Source organism: Dipodomys ordii, unplaced genomic scaffold (assembly GCF_000151885.1).
Source record: "Dipodomys ordii isolate 6190 unplaced genomic scaffold, Dord_2.0 Scaffold49, whole genome shotgun sequence".
Lineage (NCBI taxonomy): Eukaryota > Metazoa > Chordata > Mammalia > Rodentia > Heteromyidae > Dipodomys > Dipodomys ordii.
Window position 1 is genome coordinate 10,903,056 of NW_012267265.1, and position 21,022 is coordinate 10,924,077.

The following is a 21,022-nucleotide window of genomic DNA, read 5'->3' on the forward strand; positions in this document are numbered from 1 at the left end:
GAGGGAGGAAGGAAGGAAGGAAGGAAGGAAGGAAGGAAGGAAGGAAGGAAGGAAGGAAGGAAGGAAGGAAGGAAGGAAGGAAGGACTCTGCCACTTGGGAAAATCTTCCCAAGGCTCTAAGAGCTAACATTCTTGTCCTCTCTCTTCTCAGATTACTCATTTGTTCTATCCTGAGGTCTTCAGTATTAACACCAAGATTCTGTCCACATGGAGGGAAGAAGGCTTGATGGCAACTGACAGAGCTGTCAGTGGTTGCCATGGAGATGGCAGTGCTTTCAGTAATTTGCTCCAAGTTGCTCCAAGGACTCACCCTCATTCTTTTCCAGAACTTGCAGCTTGCAGCTTGCAGGCCCCCATGCTTTCTCTCCAGCAGCATCTTGCTACAGTTCCTTCCTTTCCTTTCCCAAATATCAACCCTCACCCAGAAACCTGACAACCTGGGGGCTAAACTTCGCAAAGGCTGTTACCATGGCAATGACAAGTGTTTGTGGGTAGGGATGTTGGTGGCCTTGCCAGCTTTTTGCAGTCAGTTCTTCTGGCTGGCAGAGGAAACTGTTGTTTACTTCAAGTTTTTGTTCATTTCATTACTTTTTTACTGTGAAAATACTGTACAGAGGGGTTACAATTACATGGGCAAGATAATGAGTACATTTCTTATCAAGCATTGGCCTCCTCCTTTGTTTCCCCTTCCCATCCCTTCCCCTCCTCCCCCTGCCCCTCATCCAATCCTCCCCCACATCAAAGTTGTGAAGTTCATTTTTCCACATAACGACTTGTACATCTTATTGTTGCAATGGGTCCACCTGTGTCCCTATTTAGATGATTTGTTTTCTCCCCTTCCCCTCCACAAATTATACCAACCTCATTATTAATTCAAAAGGAAAAAATTATAGTAAGAATTCAATTAACACAAAGTCTATCCCTGAGGTGTCCAATTTCTCACAGGATTCTGGGTGGACAGGTTTGCTTCCCCCTGTCCTTTTGCCCCCAGCTCTGAGAGGTGAACTACAACTCCCAAACTTCTCAGTCCCACCTCTCTTGGCTTGGTCCCTGGCTCATGGACCTCAAAAGGCTGGGAAGAGTCCTGCCTGCTCCCAGGCAGCTGCACTTGCACCAAGGAAACTGGGAGACATGGTCCTGGGGGGTGCTATGACAAATAATATCCCTGGCTGTTATGGTTTCAAATGTATCTATTCAAATTCATATATGAAAGTTCTAACCTCCATACCTCAGAATGTGATTACATTTTGATAAAAGGTCTTTAAGGAGATAAACTGTTAAATGAGAAAGAGAGAAGGAGAAAGAGAGACAGAGGAAGGAAGGAAAGAAGGAAGGAAGGGAGAGAAAGGAGAAAGAAAGAAAGCTACTAGGTTTTTAGAGAGCTCCTCCAGCTATAGCAAGAACAGAAAGCAGTCCACTTGTATCTCCTCCCTAGTTATCTTCTTCTAGTGAAAGATTTGCTAAATATAAGCAAGGATGGGGCCAGATATGGACATGAAGACTGTTCTTGCAGTAAAAGGCAGTGTGGCAGGTACTGCTAGGGCTCTGTGCATGACCCCTCGGCTCTCACTGTCCCTACGGCAGAGCAGAAGTGCTGGGGTGGTTCTGCCCTTGACAGCATCCTTCAGCCAATGATGGATGAACAGTTTGGTACATTAACACCCATAATTCTTCATCCTCTGAGGCCTATATCAATCTGATCTATCTCCCCGATGTCCCTGGAGAGGCAGAGTTCCCACAGCCCACAGTGACAGCTGGTGATGAGCATGCTCTGGCTTCTTTCTCTCTTCTCTCTCTTTCCCATCTAAACTTCTCAACTCAGACCAGTCGAATTCTTCTCACCAGATCTGCTTCTGGGCAGGTGTTTCAAGAAGGAAAGAAAGAGATTCACATCACTACAAACCTACTGACTGTATTGCTCTGTGTATGTTATCCCCTTTGAGTTCTCCAACAACCCCACAAGATGTGATCATCCTAGTTTTTGCACATAAGGAACTAATAGCTGAGAAAAGTGAGGTGTTTTGCCCAAGGTCACATGGTTTGGGGAGTCAAGAGTGGGACCAGGATTCAAACCTATACCCACAGACTCAAGCCTCTTCATTGGCCTCTAGACTGAGTCTCCTCAATCTCAGCTCATCTTGACAGGGTGATTAGAAATCAGCTTGGCTCCAAATCCTTCAGGGAAAAAAGGCTTCAGATTTTTTTTCTTTTTACTGAAGGCTAAGATAATGAATAAGGAAAACACAGACTGTACCAGAGGACTTTGTGTTCCTCACACATCAATTGCAAAATTGCCTGGGGTCCTGTGAGCTATGTCTGCCCTCAGGGAGCTTCCAGTCCAGTCAGGGAGACTAACCTTTACCAAAAGTGGCTCATACCTGTAGCCCAGCTACACAGAAGGCTGAGATATGAGGATCACAGCTCAAAGCCAGCCCAGCCAGAAAAATCCATGAGACTCTTTTTTTTTTTTACTTTTTTAAATTTTTTTCTTATTTATTCTTTTTTTGGGTCCAGTCGTGGGGCCTGAACTCTGGGCTTGGGCGCTGTCCCTCAGCTCAAGGCTAATGCTCTACCACTTGAGCCACAGCGCCACTTCCAGCTTTTTTCTTTTTGCTTATGTGGTGCTGAGGAATCAAACCCAGGGCCTCATGCATGCAAGGCAAGCGCTCTACCATTGAGCCACCTTCCCAGCCCATCCATGAGACTCTTTAATTAAACACCAAAAAGCCAGAGTAAAGCTGTGGCTCACTGTGATAGGGTGCTAGTCTTGAGCACAAAATCTCAGGGACAGTGTCTGGGCCCTGAGTTCAAGCCCCCAGACCTGTGTGCATGCACATGCACACACAAGCACACACACACACACACATACACACACAGGTGGTCATAGAAAGCTAGGTGCCAGTGGCTCATGCCTGTAATCTTAGCTACTCAGGCGGCTGAGATCTGAGGATGGTGATTCAAAGCCAGCCTGGGCAAGAAAGTCTACAAGATTCTTATCTCCAATTAATCATAGAAAAAGCCAGAAGTGATGCTGTGGCTCAAGTGGTAGAGTGCTATCCTTGAGCAAAAGGAGCTCAGAGACAGCTCCCATACAGAGTTCAAGCACCAGCACCAATCAAAAAAAAAATCGACTATCCAGGCCTGTGATCAAAGGTACTTTGTGGTTAAATGGGCAGAAAGCAGTAGCTAAATAAATAAGAAGAGGTTGAGGAGGTTAGTGTTGGCTCAAGTGACCAGATAGAAGATAGTAGTCTAACCCACATTGGTAATGCAAGAGAAAGAACAGCTGGCAGCGGCTGCTTTTTGTTCCTGCATCTCTAGCATGGACTGTGATGGATATCCTTTGGGTACCGGGTAAGCTTCTCCAGCACCCTCAGCCAGTTACAGTCCAGTCTCTTGGGCAAATGCATGAGCACTTGACCCCAGCCTGGAAAGCTATAGTCCAAAATAGCAATAAATATGAAGGATCTATAAAATGGGAAGATATCTTTTTTCTTTTGCTTATTTTTTCTAGGCTGTCTACAGTGCACAAGTACCACTTAATTGATAAGCTGTAGAGTTAAATTCAAAAAGAAAGAAAACAGCCTTAGGGCTCAGGCACTATTTTGGTACACCAGTACCCACAAACCAGTTCTCCCAGACAGAAAATTCATCTCACTTCTGTGTGTGTGTGTGTGTGTGTGTGTATCTGTGTGTGTGTGTCTGTCTCTCTCTGTCTCTCTGTCTCTGTTTCTGTCTGTCTGTCTCTGTCTCTCTGTCTCTCTCTGTCTCTCTGTCTCTGTCTCTGTCTCTCTCTCTCTCTCTCCCCCCCTGCCCTTTGTTTCTTCCAATGGATGAGAGGAATTTTTTGCCTGAGAAAAGTGGGTGACTAGATCCCCACATCTTTGTGTGTTCTGTTTCTCTCCCAGCCTACCCACGTCCACCTACTCTTTCCTCCAGGATTCCAAAGAAAGGAACCTGCTTTAACTCCAGTTAAGTCCTTCAGCTTTGAGACCGGGGAAATTTGCAATTCTATCCTCAGCGAGCTTTGTAGGAAGAGACAGAGGTGAAGCCCACTCACCGGAGCTGCCCGGGCCCTGCCTGGCTGCCCTCGGGCTTATCAAGAGGCATGCTTCACAGCAGCCACTGTTTCCTCTGGCAGGTGCCATGGAGTAAAGTCCCTTGGCGCCTCCCTCCCTCTCCCTGCCTGCCACTTCTCTGCTAATTAGCACCTCAGGCTCAGCCAGAGTGGAGTGGGCAGAAGAGAGAAACTCACAGCCATGCTTCTGCCTCTTGCCAGAAAACAGACTGCTGGGAAGGAGGTGTCAAGCATGGGGGGGGGGTGGGGAGTGGGATATGTTTAAGGATGTTCCCAGATTCATTAGACCACAGTCATCCTCCTATGTTCAAACTCAACTAGTGGCTGTGTGGAGGGATGGATCCTGAATAGAGCAGCACTGCAGAGGCATGAGTCTCTGCTTGGGAAAACATCTGTACAGGGACCAGCATGGGCATGTGTGTGTTCAAAGATGACAGAAAGAAGAAGCAAGAACATCTGGGAAACCATATTGAACTAGGTTGAGCCTTCGCCTCTGTCCCACACTCCAATGCTGACTTCATAACTGCATGCTCCAGGCAAAACATAGATGGGCGGAGGATGGATGGATGGAGGGAGGGAGGGATGGAGGGATGGATGGAGGGAAAACCAAAAGACACTCCCTTTCATCTCCACACACCAAGCAGTCTTGCCTCTCTGTCTGAGGACCTTCACCAATAAAGCCTCATGATGTCACTCTGGAGTCAGAAATATGATCTCCATTGTACAGAAGAACTGAGACAGATTGTCCAAGGTCACACCACCAGCCAGGAAGGGAAGGCTCTGAGAGAGACTCGAGTTTCACCTCCTCTGCCCCTCTCCTTTCCTACCCCTGGAATGTTGGCTCCCCCCAAGAACTGAGCAAAGTACTTTTCAATCGCAACAAATGCTCAGGGTCATGCAGACAAGCTTTGTGATAAGAAAGGGAGTCATCAGTGCTAGACTATGGTTTTGTCAGTCTCCTGGGAAAGAGACCTTGGGTGTCCTTTCTGATATCAGAGTTGGAATGATACATGGGGTGCATTATTTCATGGTGTGTGACCAGTGTGGTCACCCAGCATGCCCCATGCTTGGTTAAATATATTTTTTCATCATACCTTGCCTTTTTTTTCAGTGCTGAGAATTGAACTCATTACATCAAGCATGCTTAAGCACATGTTCTACCATTGAATTACTCTGCAAGTAATTCAAATCCTTAATAGTTGGAAATTAGGTAACTGGTCCCATTGCTAGGGAAGTTTACTCCTACAGGCTTCCAATCTCAGAGCTTCCTGTAAGGCTATTACTTGCACAGAAGTATAGCAATGATTGTTTTTCCAGCATCCAAAACCATGTTTTCCCAGAGCTCCAACTCTATGCAATTAGCCAATGAAGTCTCAACACCAAGCTAGCCCTCAATCTCTGCTCTATGAAAGGTGATATTTTCCAAGGGAAATATATAAAGTTACAAAACCCCAAACTCAAGATCTTGCTGTCATTTGAGGTGACTCACAATTTAAATGACCAGTGGCTCTCCCCCTTCCTCCCCCGCCTGCTTTGGAGGAAGGAGCCATAGACAAGGGCAGCAGGCTGTGTCTGCAAGCTGCATAGGACAAGGAAACAGACTGACCACAAGGGTCTCCTGGAAAAATCTATACCTTTTTTTTTTTGCTGCAATTGTCATGATCACATGTTCTGTTTTGCCATCCTGTCCTCTCAAACTGCTCAACTGTTCCAGACGGCTCCCCCACAGTGGTAAGGGCCCAAGGGAGAATGGAATTGTGCACACTAGACAGGCCAGGAATCTCTCCTCACCCCCATCCTGGGTAAATTTTTATCTGACAGCTTCCAAAACCCATACTGCCTCCAGTCAACTTTTGCTAATGTAGGTCACCAAGATCAAAGGTGGGTGTTCAAACAAGGACATCTTTTGGAAGGTCCCTAGGAAGATGCCATTCTTAACCAGTAGACCCTACTGAGCTGATCAGTGAGGGAAACAGACTGTCTCGCAGAAAAGGGGGATGAGCTGAGAGAACTCAATGACCCTTTTAGATTCCCATCACAAGGTCGACTTGGAGAGAGACAGAACTCTTTCTATGTAAACAAGTATCTATAAAAACAAGAGGCACTAATGCATTGATTTTCTTCATTATGCTGGTGTGCTGGGCAGAATAATGGCATCCCAAAGACAGCCACATCTTAGTCCTCAGTGTTGGTAAATATGGCACATTACAGGTCAAAAGGGAATTGGGTTGTTTTTCAGTTGATCTTCCACGAGGGAGACTATCTTCAACTATCTAGGTATCTCGATGTAACCATAAGGGTCCTTGGAGAGGGAAAGGAAATAGTAGAAGAGGTTGGATTGATTTTCTGTGAGAAGGATTCTACCTGTCATTATATCTGCAAAGATGGAAGAAGGAGCCACAGCCAAGGGCAGCAGGCTGCATCTGCAAGCTGAATAGGACAAGGAAACAGATTGATCATGAGGGTTTCCCGGAAGAAACAAAGGCCTGCATTGGGTGAGATCTATACTAAGCCTCTAATCTATGGAAGTATAACATGTCTGTTTTACTATCAATCCTTAACTCAGTGATAACACAAAAAGCAACAACAGAAAACTCATACATCGGTGAGTCCATGTCAATGTGAGTGAGGCAAAGGTATAAGAATCAGCCAGACACCTACAATCCCAGTTACTCAGGAGGCTGAGATCTGAGGACTGTGTTTCAAAGCCAGTCTGGGCAAGAAAGCCTATGAGATTAATCTCCAATTAACCACACACACACACACACACACACACCCTCTAAAGTATAGTTGTGACTCAACTGGTAAAGTGCTAGCCTTGCACAAAAGCTCAGGGACAGTGCCCAGGTACAGAGTTCAAGCCTTGGGTGGACAAAAATAAATAGTTAAAAAGAAAGGAAGGCAAAAGAAACAGCTTCTTGCTGTCCTTGTGTTACTCCATCATTCCAAGGAATCCCTGTCTTGATTCCATAAAAATCTACTGAGTGCAGTTCCCCTTTGTTATATGAAGACTTAATAGCCCTGTCTATTAAATCAAGCATGAAAGTGATTACATTGACCCCAGGTTTCTAAGGGGATAATGGATGGAAATACACTGTAAGTACTCATTCATTCCCTATTTATACTCTCAGGAAATGCTGGCATGTTTAATGCAGCCTCCTCTAGACCAGCAGTACTCAATCTTTTTAAAATTAGCGACCGCTCAGAAGCTGATGGAAGAAAATTGCCGACAGCCACAAAACCTTGCCGACTATTTCAGGAAGCTTATGAAACTGCTGAAGTAGAACCATGGCCCAGAACCCCTGCCCCAAAGGCTTCAGACCACTGAAGTGGGGGGGGGTAGGAGGGCCTTTGAATACCTCTGTCCTTAGAAACCCTTCTCTTAGCTACTTAATCCCTTTCTGCCCTCCACTGATCCTGGTTTTGACCCTAAAACTCCAGAATTATGTATGAGTACATCTTTCCCACAGGTCTCAGAGACCTTAAGGATTAGAGCAGTAGCCAGTAATGGGAATAAGATGCAAGAAGAATGGAAAATTGTGAAAAGGAGAAGTAAAAATATGACCCAGAGGCCAGCTTTTTGTCAAGGTAATGGCAGATCTCGTGGGTAAGGAGGTACAAAAATTTTCATTTCCGGGCTGGGAAGGTGGCTCAGTGGTAGAGCCCTTGCCTTGTATGCATGAGGCCCTGGGTTCGATTCCTCTCAGCACCACATAAGCAGAAAAAGCAGGAAGTGGCGCTGTGGCTCAAGTGGTAGAGCGCTAGCCTTGAGCTGAAGAGCTGAGGGACAGTGCCCAGGCCCAGAGTTCAGGCCCCACTACTGACAAAAAAAAAAATCTTCATTTCCCTGATGAATAATAGTCTCAATCAGTAAGAGGGTAGCTAGGACTCCATCCCCAAGAGGATGAGCCAAGGGGAGAGTTTATCTGTCTGTAGTACACACACACACACACACACACACACACACACACAGAGTGCTGATACTTTTTTTTCTGCCAGTCCTGGGACTTGAACTCAGGACTTGGCCACTGTCCCTGAGTTTTTTTTTGTGCAAGGCTAGTGTTCTACCACTTGAGCCACAGCTCCACTCTAGCCTTTTGTGGTTAATTGGAGGTAAGAGTCTTGTCTTCTATTCCTGCCTTGGCTGGCCTCCATCATGATCCTCAGATCTCAGCCTTCTGAGTTGCTAGGATTACAGGCATGAGCCCCTGGTGCCCAGCTGTTACTGTACTTTCAACAAGAGAAGCATCAGAGCTAAGATATCAGGATCATGAGTGAACCACACTGCCCAATTCTTAATCCATCCTCTCCCAGAACCAACCACACATCTAGTGCCCACATCACTGCCACGTAGAAAGTCAGAGCCTTGCAGTCAATGTCACCCAAGGGTACCTGGCTGGGCTCAGGAATCAGACAGATTTTCTGATTGCCCTTTACCAGCATTGTGACTTCAGCAACTAGATCCTCCCTACCAGTCTAGTTCCTGTAATGCAAAATGTGATGATGTATAGCAGTCCTTTCTCCAAAACCCGGAAGTAAGTAGAGCTTCAAAGTCTGATGACTCCATTGTAGAAAGGTAACCATTTGTACCGTGTCATATCTACTGTCATCAAATACCAAATAGACATAGACTAAATGAGCTAAATAGTTTGGGTCAGTTTTTTCCATCAAATGGATTTAGTAAGTCAATTTTCCATATGAGTTAGTTCAAAGCCTTCTGGTTCAGACTGCAGTGGTGACTCTGTGTAGCAACTTCATAGAGTTACTGCTGGATGGGTTTCAAGTTACACTCATGAGCACTTCTCCTCCTCCTCCTCCTCCTCCTCCTCCACCTCCCTCCCTCCCTCCCTCCCATTGTCCTCTCCCTTTTCCTCCCTCTCCCCCTCTCCCTTCCCCACCACTCTGTTGTCCTCCCACTCTTTTTTTTTTTTTTTTGTCGGTTGTGGGGCTTGAACTCTGGGCCTGGGCGCTGTCCCTCAGCTCTTCAGCTCAAGGCGAGCACTCTACCACTTGAGCCACAGCGCCACTTCCATCCTCCCACTCTCTTCATCCACAGTCAAGCCACATAGCTCTCCAACAGAATGGGGCAACATGTTTTCAAGGAAATGTGCAAAATCCAAACTTCTCATAGACTAAAAGGCCCTCTGGTGACTTAGTCTCCTTCATTTCTTCCTTGATTCATTCACCCAACAATGAACTTGTTCCCCAGCATCACAGCAGGTCCCTGTGCTCAGTTCTGGGGTGGGGGTGGGGGAAGAGGTGCCCTGGTTGAAGTTTCAAGATGCATGGAAAAAGCAGATATGGATGACTCACTGTGCTAAATGCAAAACTCAAAACAAGCTAGGGATGGAGAGCAGAGGGGAAGCACTCCCCAAAATGTAAACCACCACAACCAGAGCTTCTCAGGGAATGGAGCGGACACTACACTGTGGAGAAAAAGAAGGTTGTGGAGCAAAGAAGTCATCTGTGTGGGAAGCTATCGCCTCTACTTCCTTTGGAAGAGCCTGAGCTTTCCTTGGTTCCTCATCCTGCCTTTCAGTGTTAGTGTCCTTCTAAGTTCTCCTGTTGAAATTCTCACTCCAAGTGTCTGGTAGTAGCAGGCATGGCCTGGGACGGGGACTGAGTCATACAGACGATGCCCTCCTGGATTGGGATTAGTAAGCTTATGAAACACTTCCCAGAAACTCCTCCGCAAAATGCAGAGGTGCCATCAAAGAATCAGGAAGTGGGACAACACCAGACATCAGTCTTCCCAGCCTCAGAACTGTGAGAAACACCTCTCTCTCTCTCTCGCTCGCTCGCTCGCTCGCTCGCTCTTTTGCCAGTTCTGGGGCCTGTGCACTGTCCCTGAGCTTCTTTTGCTCAAAGCTAGCACTCTACTACTTGAGCCACAGAGCCACTTTCGGCTTTTTCTGTGTGTGTGGTACTAAGGAATCGAACCCAGGGCTTCATGCATGGTAGGCAAGCACTGTGCCACCAAGCCACATTCCCAACCCCACATTTCTATTCTTTAAAGGTACTCCAGTCAGGGATTAATAGCTCACACCTTTAATCCTAGTCTACTCAGGAGTCTGAAATCTGAGGGTTGCATCTAAAGCCAGACTGGATGAGAAATATAACAGATTCTCTAATTGACCAGTAAAAATCCAGAGGTATGACTCAAAAGGAAGAATGCCAGCCTTGAGTAAAAAAGCTAAGCAAGAGCAGGAGGCCTTGAGCTCAAGCCTTAACACAGTATGCGTGCGCGCGCGCACGCGCACACACACACACACACACACACACGCGCGCGCGCGCCACTCCATTTATGGTATTAGCACCATGAATGGACTCAGATAATGTCAGTCCTAATAGGCTGACCCAGCCATGGTCATCACTTTTCTTTTCTTTGCCAATGATAGGTTTTATATAGTGCATACAACCTAGTCCTGCAAGTGAGTCTTCATGCTCATCAGCTCTGAGCCATCAAGAAAAAATTTCACTCTGATAAACTAAGACTTTGCGAAGGGGTAAGTTTTCTCTTCTTCCATAGGACAAAGGCACTTTGATGACCCTGCTGGTCATCCAAGTGACCTACCTCAGGCTTCCTCCTGCTCCATATATGCCTAGGGTGGAGCCTCCAGTGGGGACAGCAAATATGCTCCCCCTGCGTGTCATCTCCACCCTCACCCCAGGAATTCTTAGTAAATGGAGAAATCATCCTTATCACTGAATGCATTTGAAGCAGTTCCATGATATCTATGGCCAAAAGCATGCTACTCACAAGAATTTGCTTCTCAGGACTATATATGAAGCTGTGGGTTCAATCTCCAACACCACATCCATACACACACACACACACACACACACACACACACTATATATATATATATATATATATATATATATATATATATATATATGGAGAGAGAAATAATATATATGGATATATGTATGTATGTATAGTGTGTATATTTTTTTTCTCTCAAGTTCATGGAAGTTCTCCCTACAGATTCTTCTTCACTACTAGGAGTTCATCTATTAAATAGACAAGTTGAATTCCCAAAGGCCATGCACAGGGTCTCCCTGACTGTATTCATGAAAATAAAATTAACTTTCTAGTGCATGAATTAAACATTGCTGCTGCTGGTCGAAGGACATTAGCAACCCTCATTTGCTGGCAAGAAAAGTTGGATCCTGGAATGTTCTAAATAGGCTTCAAGGAGTCAAAAGGGTAGAAGGGGCAGCAAAAGAGAGGACATTAAAGAAAAAGTTCCAGCCAGGCACCATCAGCTTATGTCTGTAATCTCAACAACATAAGAGCTGATATCTAAGGATCACGGTTCAAGTCCAGCCCTGGAAGAAAAGTCTGTGAGATTTGTCTTTTCAATTAACTAGCAAAACACTGCAAGTAGAGCTATGGCTCAAGTGGTAGAGCACCAGCTTTGAGCAAAAAAGCTAAGGGACAGCACTCAGGCCTTGAGTTCAAGCCCCAATATAAGCACAAAAATAAAATAAAAAATGAAACGTTGCAAAATGCTACTCAAGTTCAGCTTCTCTAAGCTGTCCACTTGACTGCTTAGACTTGAGGCTTTTTTAATTTTAATGTGCAAATGAGTCATCTGGAGACATTGTTAAAAATGCAGATATTGCCAACACAATGGCTTAGCCTAGCTTCTCAGGAGGCTGATATCAAGGAGATCATGTTTCAAGGCCAGCCCAGGCAAAACATTTGCAAGATCTCATCTTGACTAATAGAGAGAAAGACAGGAAGGAAGGAAAGATGGAAGGAAGGAAGGAAGAAGAGAGGGAGGGAGGGGGAAGAAGGAGGGAGAGAGGGAAAGGAGGGAGAAAGAGAGAGGAAAAGGAGGGAGGGAGGGAGGAAGGAAGGAAGGAAAAAAAGAGAGAAAGAAGGAAAGAAAAGCTGGGTTCAGTGGCATGTGCCTATCATCCTGTGGAAAGTATAAACAGAAGGATCAAGGCCCAAGTTAGCCCTAGCAGAAAAGCAATATATTATGTGAAATACAACTAAAGCAAAAATGAGAGTTTAGCTCAAGTGGTAGAGTATCTGCTACTAAACACAAGGCCTTGAGCTCAAAACACTCTGTCTTGAGCTCAAAACTCTCTCTCTCTCTCTCTCTCTCTCTCTCTCTCTCTCTCTCTCACACACACACACACACACACACACACACTTTTAGAAGCCCCAGCACTAGCTTCCTGATGGGTGATACTGATCCCACCTCCTCCGGAGACTCCCAACTCCACCCACTATGCTAGTGCTGTGTGGGGGGGGGGGGGGGCTCTGAACAGAGCTTCCTCAGTGCCACAGTCAGAGGTGGTGCCAGTGCCGGGCAGAGTAATGGGTAAGAGGCAAAACTTGTCAAGTAAGGAAATTAAAGAATAGTTCTCAGCCCGGCTGTGGACCAGAAAACATCGACAGAGTCAACAAATAAACCAAGGCATGATTTGAGAGGTTCTAAGTCAGTTGAGCAGGATATGAGCTTGGGCTCCTAAAAAAACACCATAAAAGCTGCAGGCATGATCCTGCTGGGCCCCGCCATTGCCCTTCCCTGTTCCGTTCATGGAAAGCATGAATGAACTTGGGGGTGAATGTGTGCAGCACTGCAAGGCCCTCCCCCCAGCACTTACACACATCACGAGCAAGATACATGCCCCCATTGAGGCCATCAATTCACTGCCAAAGGAAATAAAACCAGAGACAAACTGAACATACACCTGACTGGGACTTCCTCCTGGCAGCCAGGGGGATTTCTGTACCCAGGAGGCTATCCCTCCCTCCAAAGGAGGAGCTATGCAGAGACTGAGGAAAGCAGCGGGAGTATGCTTATGAGCACAGGGTACTGCTTGCTTGGTGCTGGCTTCCAGGCCAAGCTCAGCTGTGCTGTTTCATTTCATCCCAGCAGCAGCTGATGGTGGTGGAACATTAGGGTCCTCATGTGCAGCTGTAGATGCTGGGGTATGAGGCAAGGAGTGATTGGTCCAGGGCTACTCTAGAGGGTGGGGCTTCAAAACCAGATCCTCTTCCTTCAAAACCCATACTCTTTTCTCTCTTGGGGTAGTTCCAGGGCTGGAACTCAAAGCTTCACACTTGCTAGGCAGGGACTGTACCATCTGGGTCATGGCTCCAGCCATTCTTATGCTCTTTATTTTTGAGATAGAATCTTACTTTTTCCAGCGTGGATTGCAATCCTCCTATTTATGCTTCCTATGTAGGCAAGATGACAGGTCCACACTCTCATGCCCAGCTTGTTGAGATGGCACATACAGCACTTTTATGTCTGGGCTAGCTTGGAACCATAATCTTCCTAATCTGTTTCCTGTGTAACCAGGATATAGGTGAAGCTATTAGGCCCAACTGAAATATCCATACTCTATCCCAAAATAATGGCACTCCCAAAGAAACATGGGACACTGGGCTAAGTAGACATCCTGGCATGGACTACAAAGGAGCAAAATAAATACTCAGTGAACAAAATACCAACCAAATGTACATTCTTTCGTAAATCTTTAAAAAAAAAAAAAGCCCACCATCACTATGTTTACCCTTTTATAATTCTATCACTGGCTTTTCTAAGTGATTATTATAATTTGGTACAATACATAAAATTACATAAGAATTAAAACACAGCATAGTCAAGATCAAATATTTGAACTTAAAAGCCGTGCTTCAATTGAGTATCTTGGCACCTGCCTGCAGAGGTAAGAGGATCACTATCTGAGGCCAGCCCAGGGAAAAGCGTGAGACCCTATATGAAAAGAATCCACTGAAGCATATAGGGCTTTTAGAGTGGCTCAATTCATAGAGTACTTACCTAGCACCTGCAAGACCCTGAGTTCAATTCCCCTACCTGAAAAAGAAAAAAGCTGCGCCTCACATTTGAGCCACATGTCCTCCAAGTCCCCTTATCCTAGGGCTGCCCTCCTCCTAGCAGAGTATGACAGTCTCCATTTTACAGACAAGGAAACTGAGATTTACAAATTAGAGAGAGAAGACGGACTTGGCAGTGCTGGGATTCCAACCTTGATTTCCCCTCTGCAGCTCAGTTTCTCAGTTCATGAGCACACTGCAGTCTGCAGGCACCTTGAGCAGTTTTAGAAAGAAAAAACAAACTTGGCAAATAGTGTCTACCCATGTTGTTATTTATGTTCATGGAACTACTCAGCCAGCACAATGCATCCCTCTATTCTCTTGGGTTTTCCTGCAGTCCTGCCTGCTGCAGCCCTTAGTCTTGCCCACTTATTAAAAATGCAGGACTTGCAACAACAGTGGCTGGAAATTGCAGGGTTTAAAAAGAAAAGACATCCCCTTCTTTCAGATTTTTATTGGCTTAATGAAGCATTAAATGTTGTTTTAAAATGATGACTCAAAGGGAGAAAGAAAACACCATTCGAACCTGAGACGCTGAAAGAGTCAAAGAAAGAATTGAGTTCTGTTTCTACAGCAATCATAATTGGCTATGCTAAAAAAAAAATCACCCAAAGAATATGCTGCAGACCAGCTTAGCTGTCAGCTGAACCAAAAGATTCTCAGCTATAAAACAGTGATCATATAAAGGAAAATGGGAACCAAATAGAATGAAGAGAAGGGCTGAATGGGGAAGGAAGTACAGAAGGGATTTGTATCCATTTCTCTTTGAGAAATTTGGGTATTTATTTCCAAAGCCAAAATGTGGGAGTCAATGATGTCAGGTTCTATGCCAATGTGTTGTGCAGCAGGGAAGTATTTTGTCTTTGTACTAAAGCAAAAAAGCAGCCAAGAGTGGCGGTACACACTTATAATCCCAATACTCAGGAGAAAGCAGGAGGATTTTGAGTATGAGGCCAACCTTTGCTAGATAGTGAGACTTTGTCTCAAAAGAAGATTTTAGCCAGCACCAGGAGTTTACACCTGTAATCCTAGCTACTCAGGGTGCTGAGATCTGATGCTTACAATTCAAAGCCACTCTGGGCACAAAAGTGCCTGAGACTCTTATCTCCAATAAACCACTCAGAAAAAGGAAGTGGCGCTGTGGCTCAAGTGGTAGAGCAATAAACTTGAGCTGAAGAGCTGAGGGACAGCACCCAGACCCAGAGTTCAACCCCCATGACCAAGAAAAACAAAACAAGAAGATTTTGCACACATACACACACACACACACACACACACATACATGTGTATATAAAGAGATAGAGAGCAAGAAAGAAAAAGGAAGGAAGGAGGAAAGAAAGAAGGAAGGGAGAAATATCAAAGGGAAACAAAAGAAGCAAATAAGAAAAGATGCAGATAGGGAGGGGGAGGTGGATTCTGTAGGGGGGGAGTGAGGAGAGGATGGGAAGGGATGGGAAGGGTAAACAAAGGAGGAGGCTATAATGCTTGACAAGAAATGTACTCATTATCTTGCCCATGTAATTGTAACCCTTCTGTTCAGTATTTTCACAATAGAAAGAAAAGATGCAAATAAAAAAACGCAAAATAAATCAAGATCCAGTATGAGGTCCAATAATATTGATGGCAGCTAATGATCTCTTGACACATACCAAAAGCCAGGCACTATGTTAAGTGATTATATAATTGAATTCTCACAAGTTCATGAGCAAGTACTACTTACTAATTTGGCCATTTACAAGTCAGGGATATTCATTAGTCCCTGGCCACACAGCTGGCAAGCAAGAATTCAGGAGTCACCACCCGGATCTTATGAGCTTTGCTCATCCTGCAAAACCTGGAGGCCAGACAGAAGCTGACTACCATGCTCTCTAGGGGCTTCCCAACAACCCAGGGACTTGATAAGAAGGAAGAATAACCCAGAAAAATGCTAGGACCAGCAGGGCGCTGGTGGCTCACACCTGTAATCCTAGCTACTCAGGAGGCTGAGATCTGAGGATCACAGTTCAAAGCCAACCCAGGCAGGAAAGTCCATGAGACTCTTATCTCCAATAAACCACCAGAAAAACCAGAAGTGGTGCTGTGGCTCAAGCCTTGGGCTGAAGAGCTGAGGGATAGCACCCAAGCCCAGAGTTCAAGCCCCATGACCGACAAAAAAAAAAAAAATGCAATGACCATCCAAGTAGTGGATACAGGTTGCCCGGTGCCTGACAGGATAGCTCATCTATGGATAATTCTGAGCTTTTGAAAGAGGCTTCTAAACTCCAGCTTCTCCTGGCTGCCCCCTCCCAGTCCACTGTTTCTATCCCCACCCCTGCTTGGCTTTCTTGCCATTGGCTGCAGTCCATTCAAGATTGTCCAGAGATACGCCTCCTTTCACCTTCAAGAAGGTTCCAGTTGCTCTAGGACAGGATAGGAAAGGACAGCCAGTCCATCTAAGAGAACAAACTACTGCTCAGTGGGCCAGATCTGTTGCTGAAGTTGTCTTTTTGCAAGCAAAAACATCATCATGTCATGGCAGAGTACCTTTGGAGGACTGTGATACTATATAGGATGAAACCAGCAAAGCATTTCTGGAGTCAATAGCCAGAGTGTTGTCTGTCTATCAACAGACAGTTCATCTGGAGATGGTCAAAAACACAGCCCAGTGATTTTGACCTCTAACTGTTGCTCTTGACATACAGTGCATTGTCTAACTGTTCTGGTGGCCAGGAATATTCTAAGCTGTTGCTTTTGTGAGCTCAAGCCTGCAGCTGATTTATTCTCCTGCTAGAATTACTTTCTGTCCTGGAACTCATAAATTTTATCCCTGCAGCATCAAAAGCAGCCACTCAGAGAACTGGGAGAGTCAAAAGGGGGAAAAAAAGTGGCTCTAACCCCAAAGAGAATCAGGGGCAGATGAGGGGCAGGAGGGAGGGGGCGGGCAGTAGGGGAAGGTGAACTAAATTACTTGGTAGATTTGTCATAGATGACATCTCTGATGATGAAACTTCACTCCTTGAATTTTACACACTTAAGGAAAGCACCCTCTGAGAAGTACTTTGCCTGGATACCTCTTGTTCCCAGGGCAAACTTATTTGGGGTGGAGAATGGCAAACAATCGATGGGCTAAGGCTACTTCTGTGACAATTCAGGTCTCTGAGTGGTTGAGCAGCCCATTGGTACAGCAATTCAGTCCTGAAGCTCAATAGAACCAGTGAGGAAGATGATAGAAAAGTCCTGGTTATTGTGGAGCGAAAGTTGGGGGTCAAGGTACCAATATTTTCACTGACATATCACTTTCACTCTAGGTGCCTGACAAAGCCTGGCCATTCTCACAACTGGTCTTAGCTGGAATCTGATTGTCCTTTACATCCCCCCTTCCTCCCCCCCCCCCATTCCACAAAAAATAACATTGTTTGGAATGGTTTTTTGGTTTGTTTTTTTGTCAGTGATGGGGCTTGAGCTCTGGGCCTAGGCGCTGGCCCTCAGCTCTTCAGCTCAAGGCAAGCACTCTACCACTGGAGCCACAGCACCACTTCGGGTTTTCTGGTGATTTATTGGAGATCAGAGTTTCATGGCCTTCTTGCCCCGGCTGGCTATGAACTGTGATCCTCAGATCTCAGCCTCCTGAGTAGCTGGGATTACAGGTATGAGCGCCCAGCTTTGGAATGTTTTTAAGCCATAATTTTAGATCTTGAAACTATAACACATATATCATTGTCTGCTCTTTTTCTTTCTTTTTCTGAGCAGTATGGAACTCAGTTCTGAACTCAGTACCTTATCCTAAATAGGCAGGCACTCTGCTGTTTGAGTCATGTCCCCAGCCCTTCTCACTTTTATAAGTTTTCAAATAGGGTCTCCGTTTTTGTCTGGGCTAGCCCAAACCATATAGCTGGTTGATGGGAGCATGACATCATGCTCACATTGGTTGAGCAGGAAGTCTCTACTTTTCTGCCTGGGCTAGCTTTGAATCTCCTTCCTTCCACTCTCAGCCTCCCCAGAAGCTAGTGTCACAGGTGTGAGGCTGCACCCAGCATTTCTTTTTCTTGAGAAAGAAAATAGGAAGAGGAGAGCCAGTCCATCCAAGACATCAAACTACCGCTCCGTGGGCCAGCTCTGTTGCTGAAGTTGTCTTTTTGCAAGCAAAAACATCATCACATCACCGCGGAGCATTTTGGAGGACTGTGATGCTATATAGGATGAAACCAGCAAAGCATTTCTGGAGTCAACAGCCAGACTAGAAGGCTCCTTCAAAAGCTCAATGAAGGGATAGAGAGAATCAAAATTCAGAATTCAGAGTTCTTAAGATTTCTGTTCAAGCAAAGTACAAGGAATTCAGCAACATCACCCACAAAAAGAAATCTGATTCCTAAAGTGTGTTAGCTTCTCTGGATCAGTTAAAGGAGTTTCTGGCCAAGGTCTTTCAGAACAAAAATTCCATCTTTACCACTGAGAACAATCTGGAAAGGGCAGAGGTGGCTTGGCAAACCTGAGAAGTCAGGCCTACTCCTGTGGCTCCTGGATGCATGCCAGTGTCTCAGAGCTCAGTGGCCATAGGCAGTAGAGCTGTGGGCACAGTGGAGCTCCAGGCATGTAAGAAAATATAAGTGCTCACTGATCTCTGAGTGATCTCTAATAGTGCAGCTATTAAAGACTAGCCCTATCCCGTAGAGGCCAGTGGGCTCTGAAGTTCAGTGCTCAGCCTGCCTCTGCAATCTGAGGGTAGCAGCCAGCAGCTGCCTAGAGATTCTACTTTGGTGGGCAGTGTGGAAATGTGTCCATTGAGAAACGGCTGAACCTCACCCACATTGATGTGCAGACTATTAAACCAGATAACAAGAACTGAAAAGGTGCACTGAAAAGGGAAGAGATGAGGCCCAGAATTGATTACCCAGAGTTTTGCAGAAAGTGGGGTGGAGTGACTTACACTTTAGAGATCCCCAAAGACCCCTGCTTTGCTCACTTCCCTCAGCAGGAGTTGCCTCCTGAGCCACTCCCCCCCCCACCCGAGAAGTACCCACTTTCAACGTGGGTTTGCCTCCAAGACAGAAGCTTGCAGACGCTTCCAAGGATGGCTTGACCTGCAGTGCTATTCTCTACATGGCTGCATCTGCTCATGTGCTGGCACCGCTGGATACATGCAGAATAAGCTTTGTAGGGAGAAGTTTTCCTGTTTCCTCCGTCCTCTTCCCCCCTCCCCTCCCTTGGAAGTGAAAGTAGGTTGAATTTCTCTTGCCCTCCTTCCTTCGGAAATCTCAGAGACTGGTTCTCCCAGCACCACTGCGCCTCTCTATGGCGGCCCCTGGGGTACAGAGTAGAGGCCCCTCGGTCATGGGGGTGGGGTCAGCAGGGCAGCTAAGTGCTTCAGACGGGGACCGAGGCTACGGTGAGCCTGGCAGGGGTGCCACTGAGTCTCTGGAGTCCGGAAGAGGAGGGGTCAGCTCCTGAACTCTCTTCCTTGAGGATGAGGTACTACAAGAAAGTAGTGTGATCCCAAAGGCACGCGTGCACTCGTGGGCGCCGAACAAATCGGGAAAGGGCCTGGCTGGACAGGACCCTCACAGCCACAATCCGAGCTTGTGCGGGGGGGCCCAGGGCGCCAGCCCGGGAGGCTCAGGGTTTCGCCAAGAAACTTCCAGGGTGGAAAAACTGCAACTGGACCTAGGTGATCATGGCGCGGGGCAGGGACAATGGGGCCTATAGAGGCTGGAAGGGAGCTGGCTCCCCCTGCCTCCCCCCCCCCCATATGGTGTGCAAAAAGCAAGATCCAGTCCTGGGTCGGGTTTCTCTTCGCCCCACCGCCCGCCATTGCCCTTCTTGAACTGGGGATTCAAGGTCCCTCCATCAAGCTGAAAGGTGAGAGACAGGAGAACGCTGGGGACCCACACAGGCGACCCAACCACCCCGCCTGGCCTCTTTCCTCCCAGCCCCTTTTAGCCCCGTGCCTGGCGGGTGCCGGTGGCAGGACTCCAGGTCGCTCCACTCTCCATCTGGGGCAGAAGTTGGAAATACCTGCTGGTCCCAAAGGGGCTCGGGGCGCATGGGGGGGGGCGCCACTTACCCCAGAGCAGAGTGAGCGGCTTGGCTTTGGGGATGAGCACCAGGGAGTAGGCGGCCCCCAAGTGGAGCAGGCTCATCAGGACCACGTTCCTCCAGACGATGTGCAGCCGCCTTCCGCGCGCGCCCCGCCGCCCCGGGGGGTCAGCGCCGCCCGCCGAGCCCTCGAGCCCGGCACGGGTCTCCTCCTTGGCCTCGCAGAAGGGAACCTGCCCCGCGTCGGTGGCCGGGGCTGGCATGGCTGCGCAGAGGGGCGCGCGGGCAGCCCTGCGCGGAGCTCGGGGACGGGCGCCTGGCTTCGCGGGTGCTGCGTGCGCGCCTCCCAGCCGGTCCCCCGCTCCCGCTCCCAGCCTCAGCGGGGCCTCGGGATGCCAGGCTTGACGGCTGGCATCTGTTGCTGGGCGAGTCACCCAGCGGCCGCGAGGAAGGGGGGAGGAGAGGGGAGGGGACAGGGGAGGGAGAGGGGGAGGCGCGAGCGAGGGGCAGAGCGGGAGGGGTCGTGGAAAGAGCAGAGTGAGCGACTCCGGGGGGGAGCCTGGGGGAATCAGGAAGAAAAGACCTGCACTGCATAGCTACAACCAATCACCATCGCCGGCGGGGCCAGGGAAGACAAAGGCGGCTCCCTGGGGGTTGAGCCCGGTGCCCACTGGGCAGGTGTTGGCAGCGCTAAGAGGAGGTCGTGGGGAGGGAGGGGCAGGACTACCGGTACAGGAAGGCTGCAGAGCGGCCGTGTGTGTGTGTGTGTGTGTGTGTGTGTGTGTGTGTGTGTGTGTGTGTGTGTGTGTGTGTGTGTGTGTGTGTGTGTGTTACTTATGCTTCTTCAGGATCAAAATTGTGCATGTGTGTATGTGTATGTTGCTTATGTTTCTACAGACTCAAGAAATCGTTTCCAGACAATTCCTTCTTTGCTTTCACCTTTGTTTCCCCCCACCCCACCCCGCCCCCATCAAGATCAGAGTCCTATGATCAGTCCTATGATCATCCACAATTAGAACTTTTTTCTTTCTTTTTTCAATTGTTGTTATAAAGGCGATGTGCAGAGG

The 21,022-nt window shown here is 47.2% G+C and overlaps 1 protein-coding gene across 1 annotated transcript in view; it reads right to left on the reverse strand.

The window, feature by feature from the left end:
• Scd5 (stearoyl-CoA desaturase 5) overlaps positions 1 to 20,218 on the reverse strand; it is a 109,563-nt gene extending 89,345 nt beyond the window's left edge. Inside the window, exon 1 of the mRNA XM_013020157.1 lies at positions 19,984 to 20,218. Within this exon, the coding sequence (XP_012875611.1) occupies positions 19,984 to 20,218 (235 nt within the window). The remainder of the gene's footprint in view (positions 1 to 19,983) is intronic.
• Positions 20,219 to 21,022: the final 804 nt, after the last annotated feature.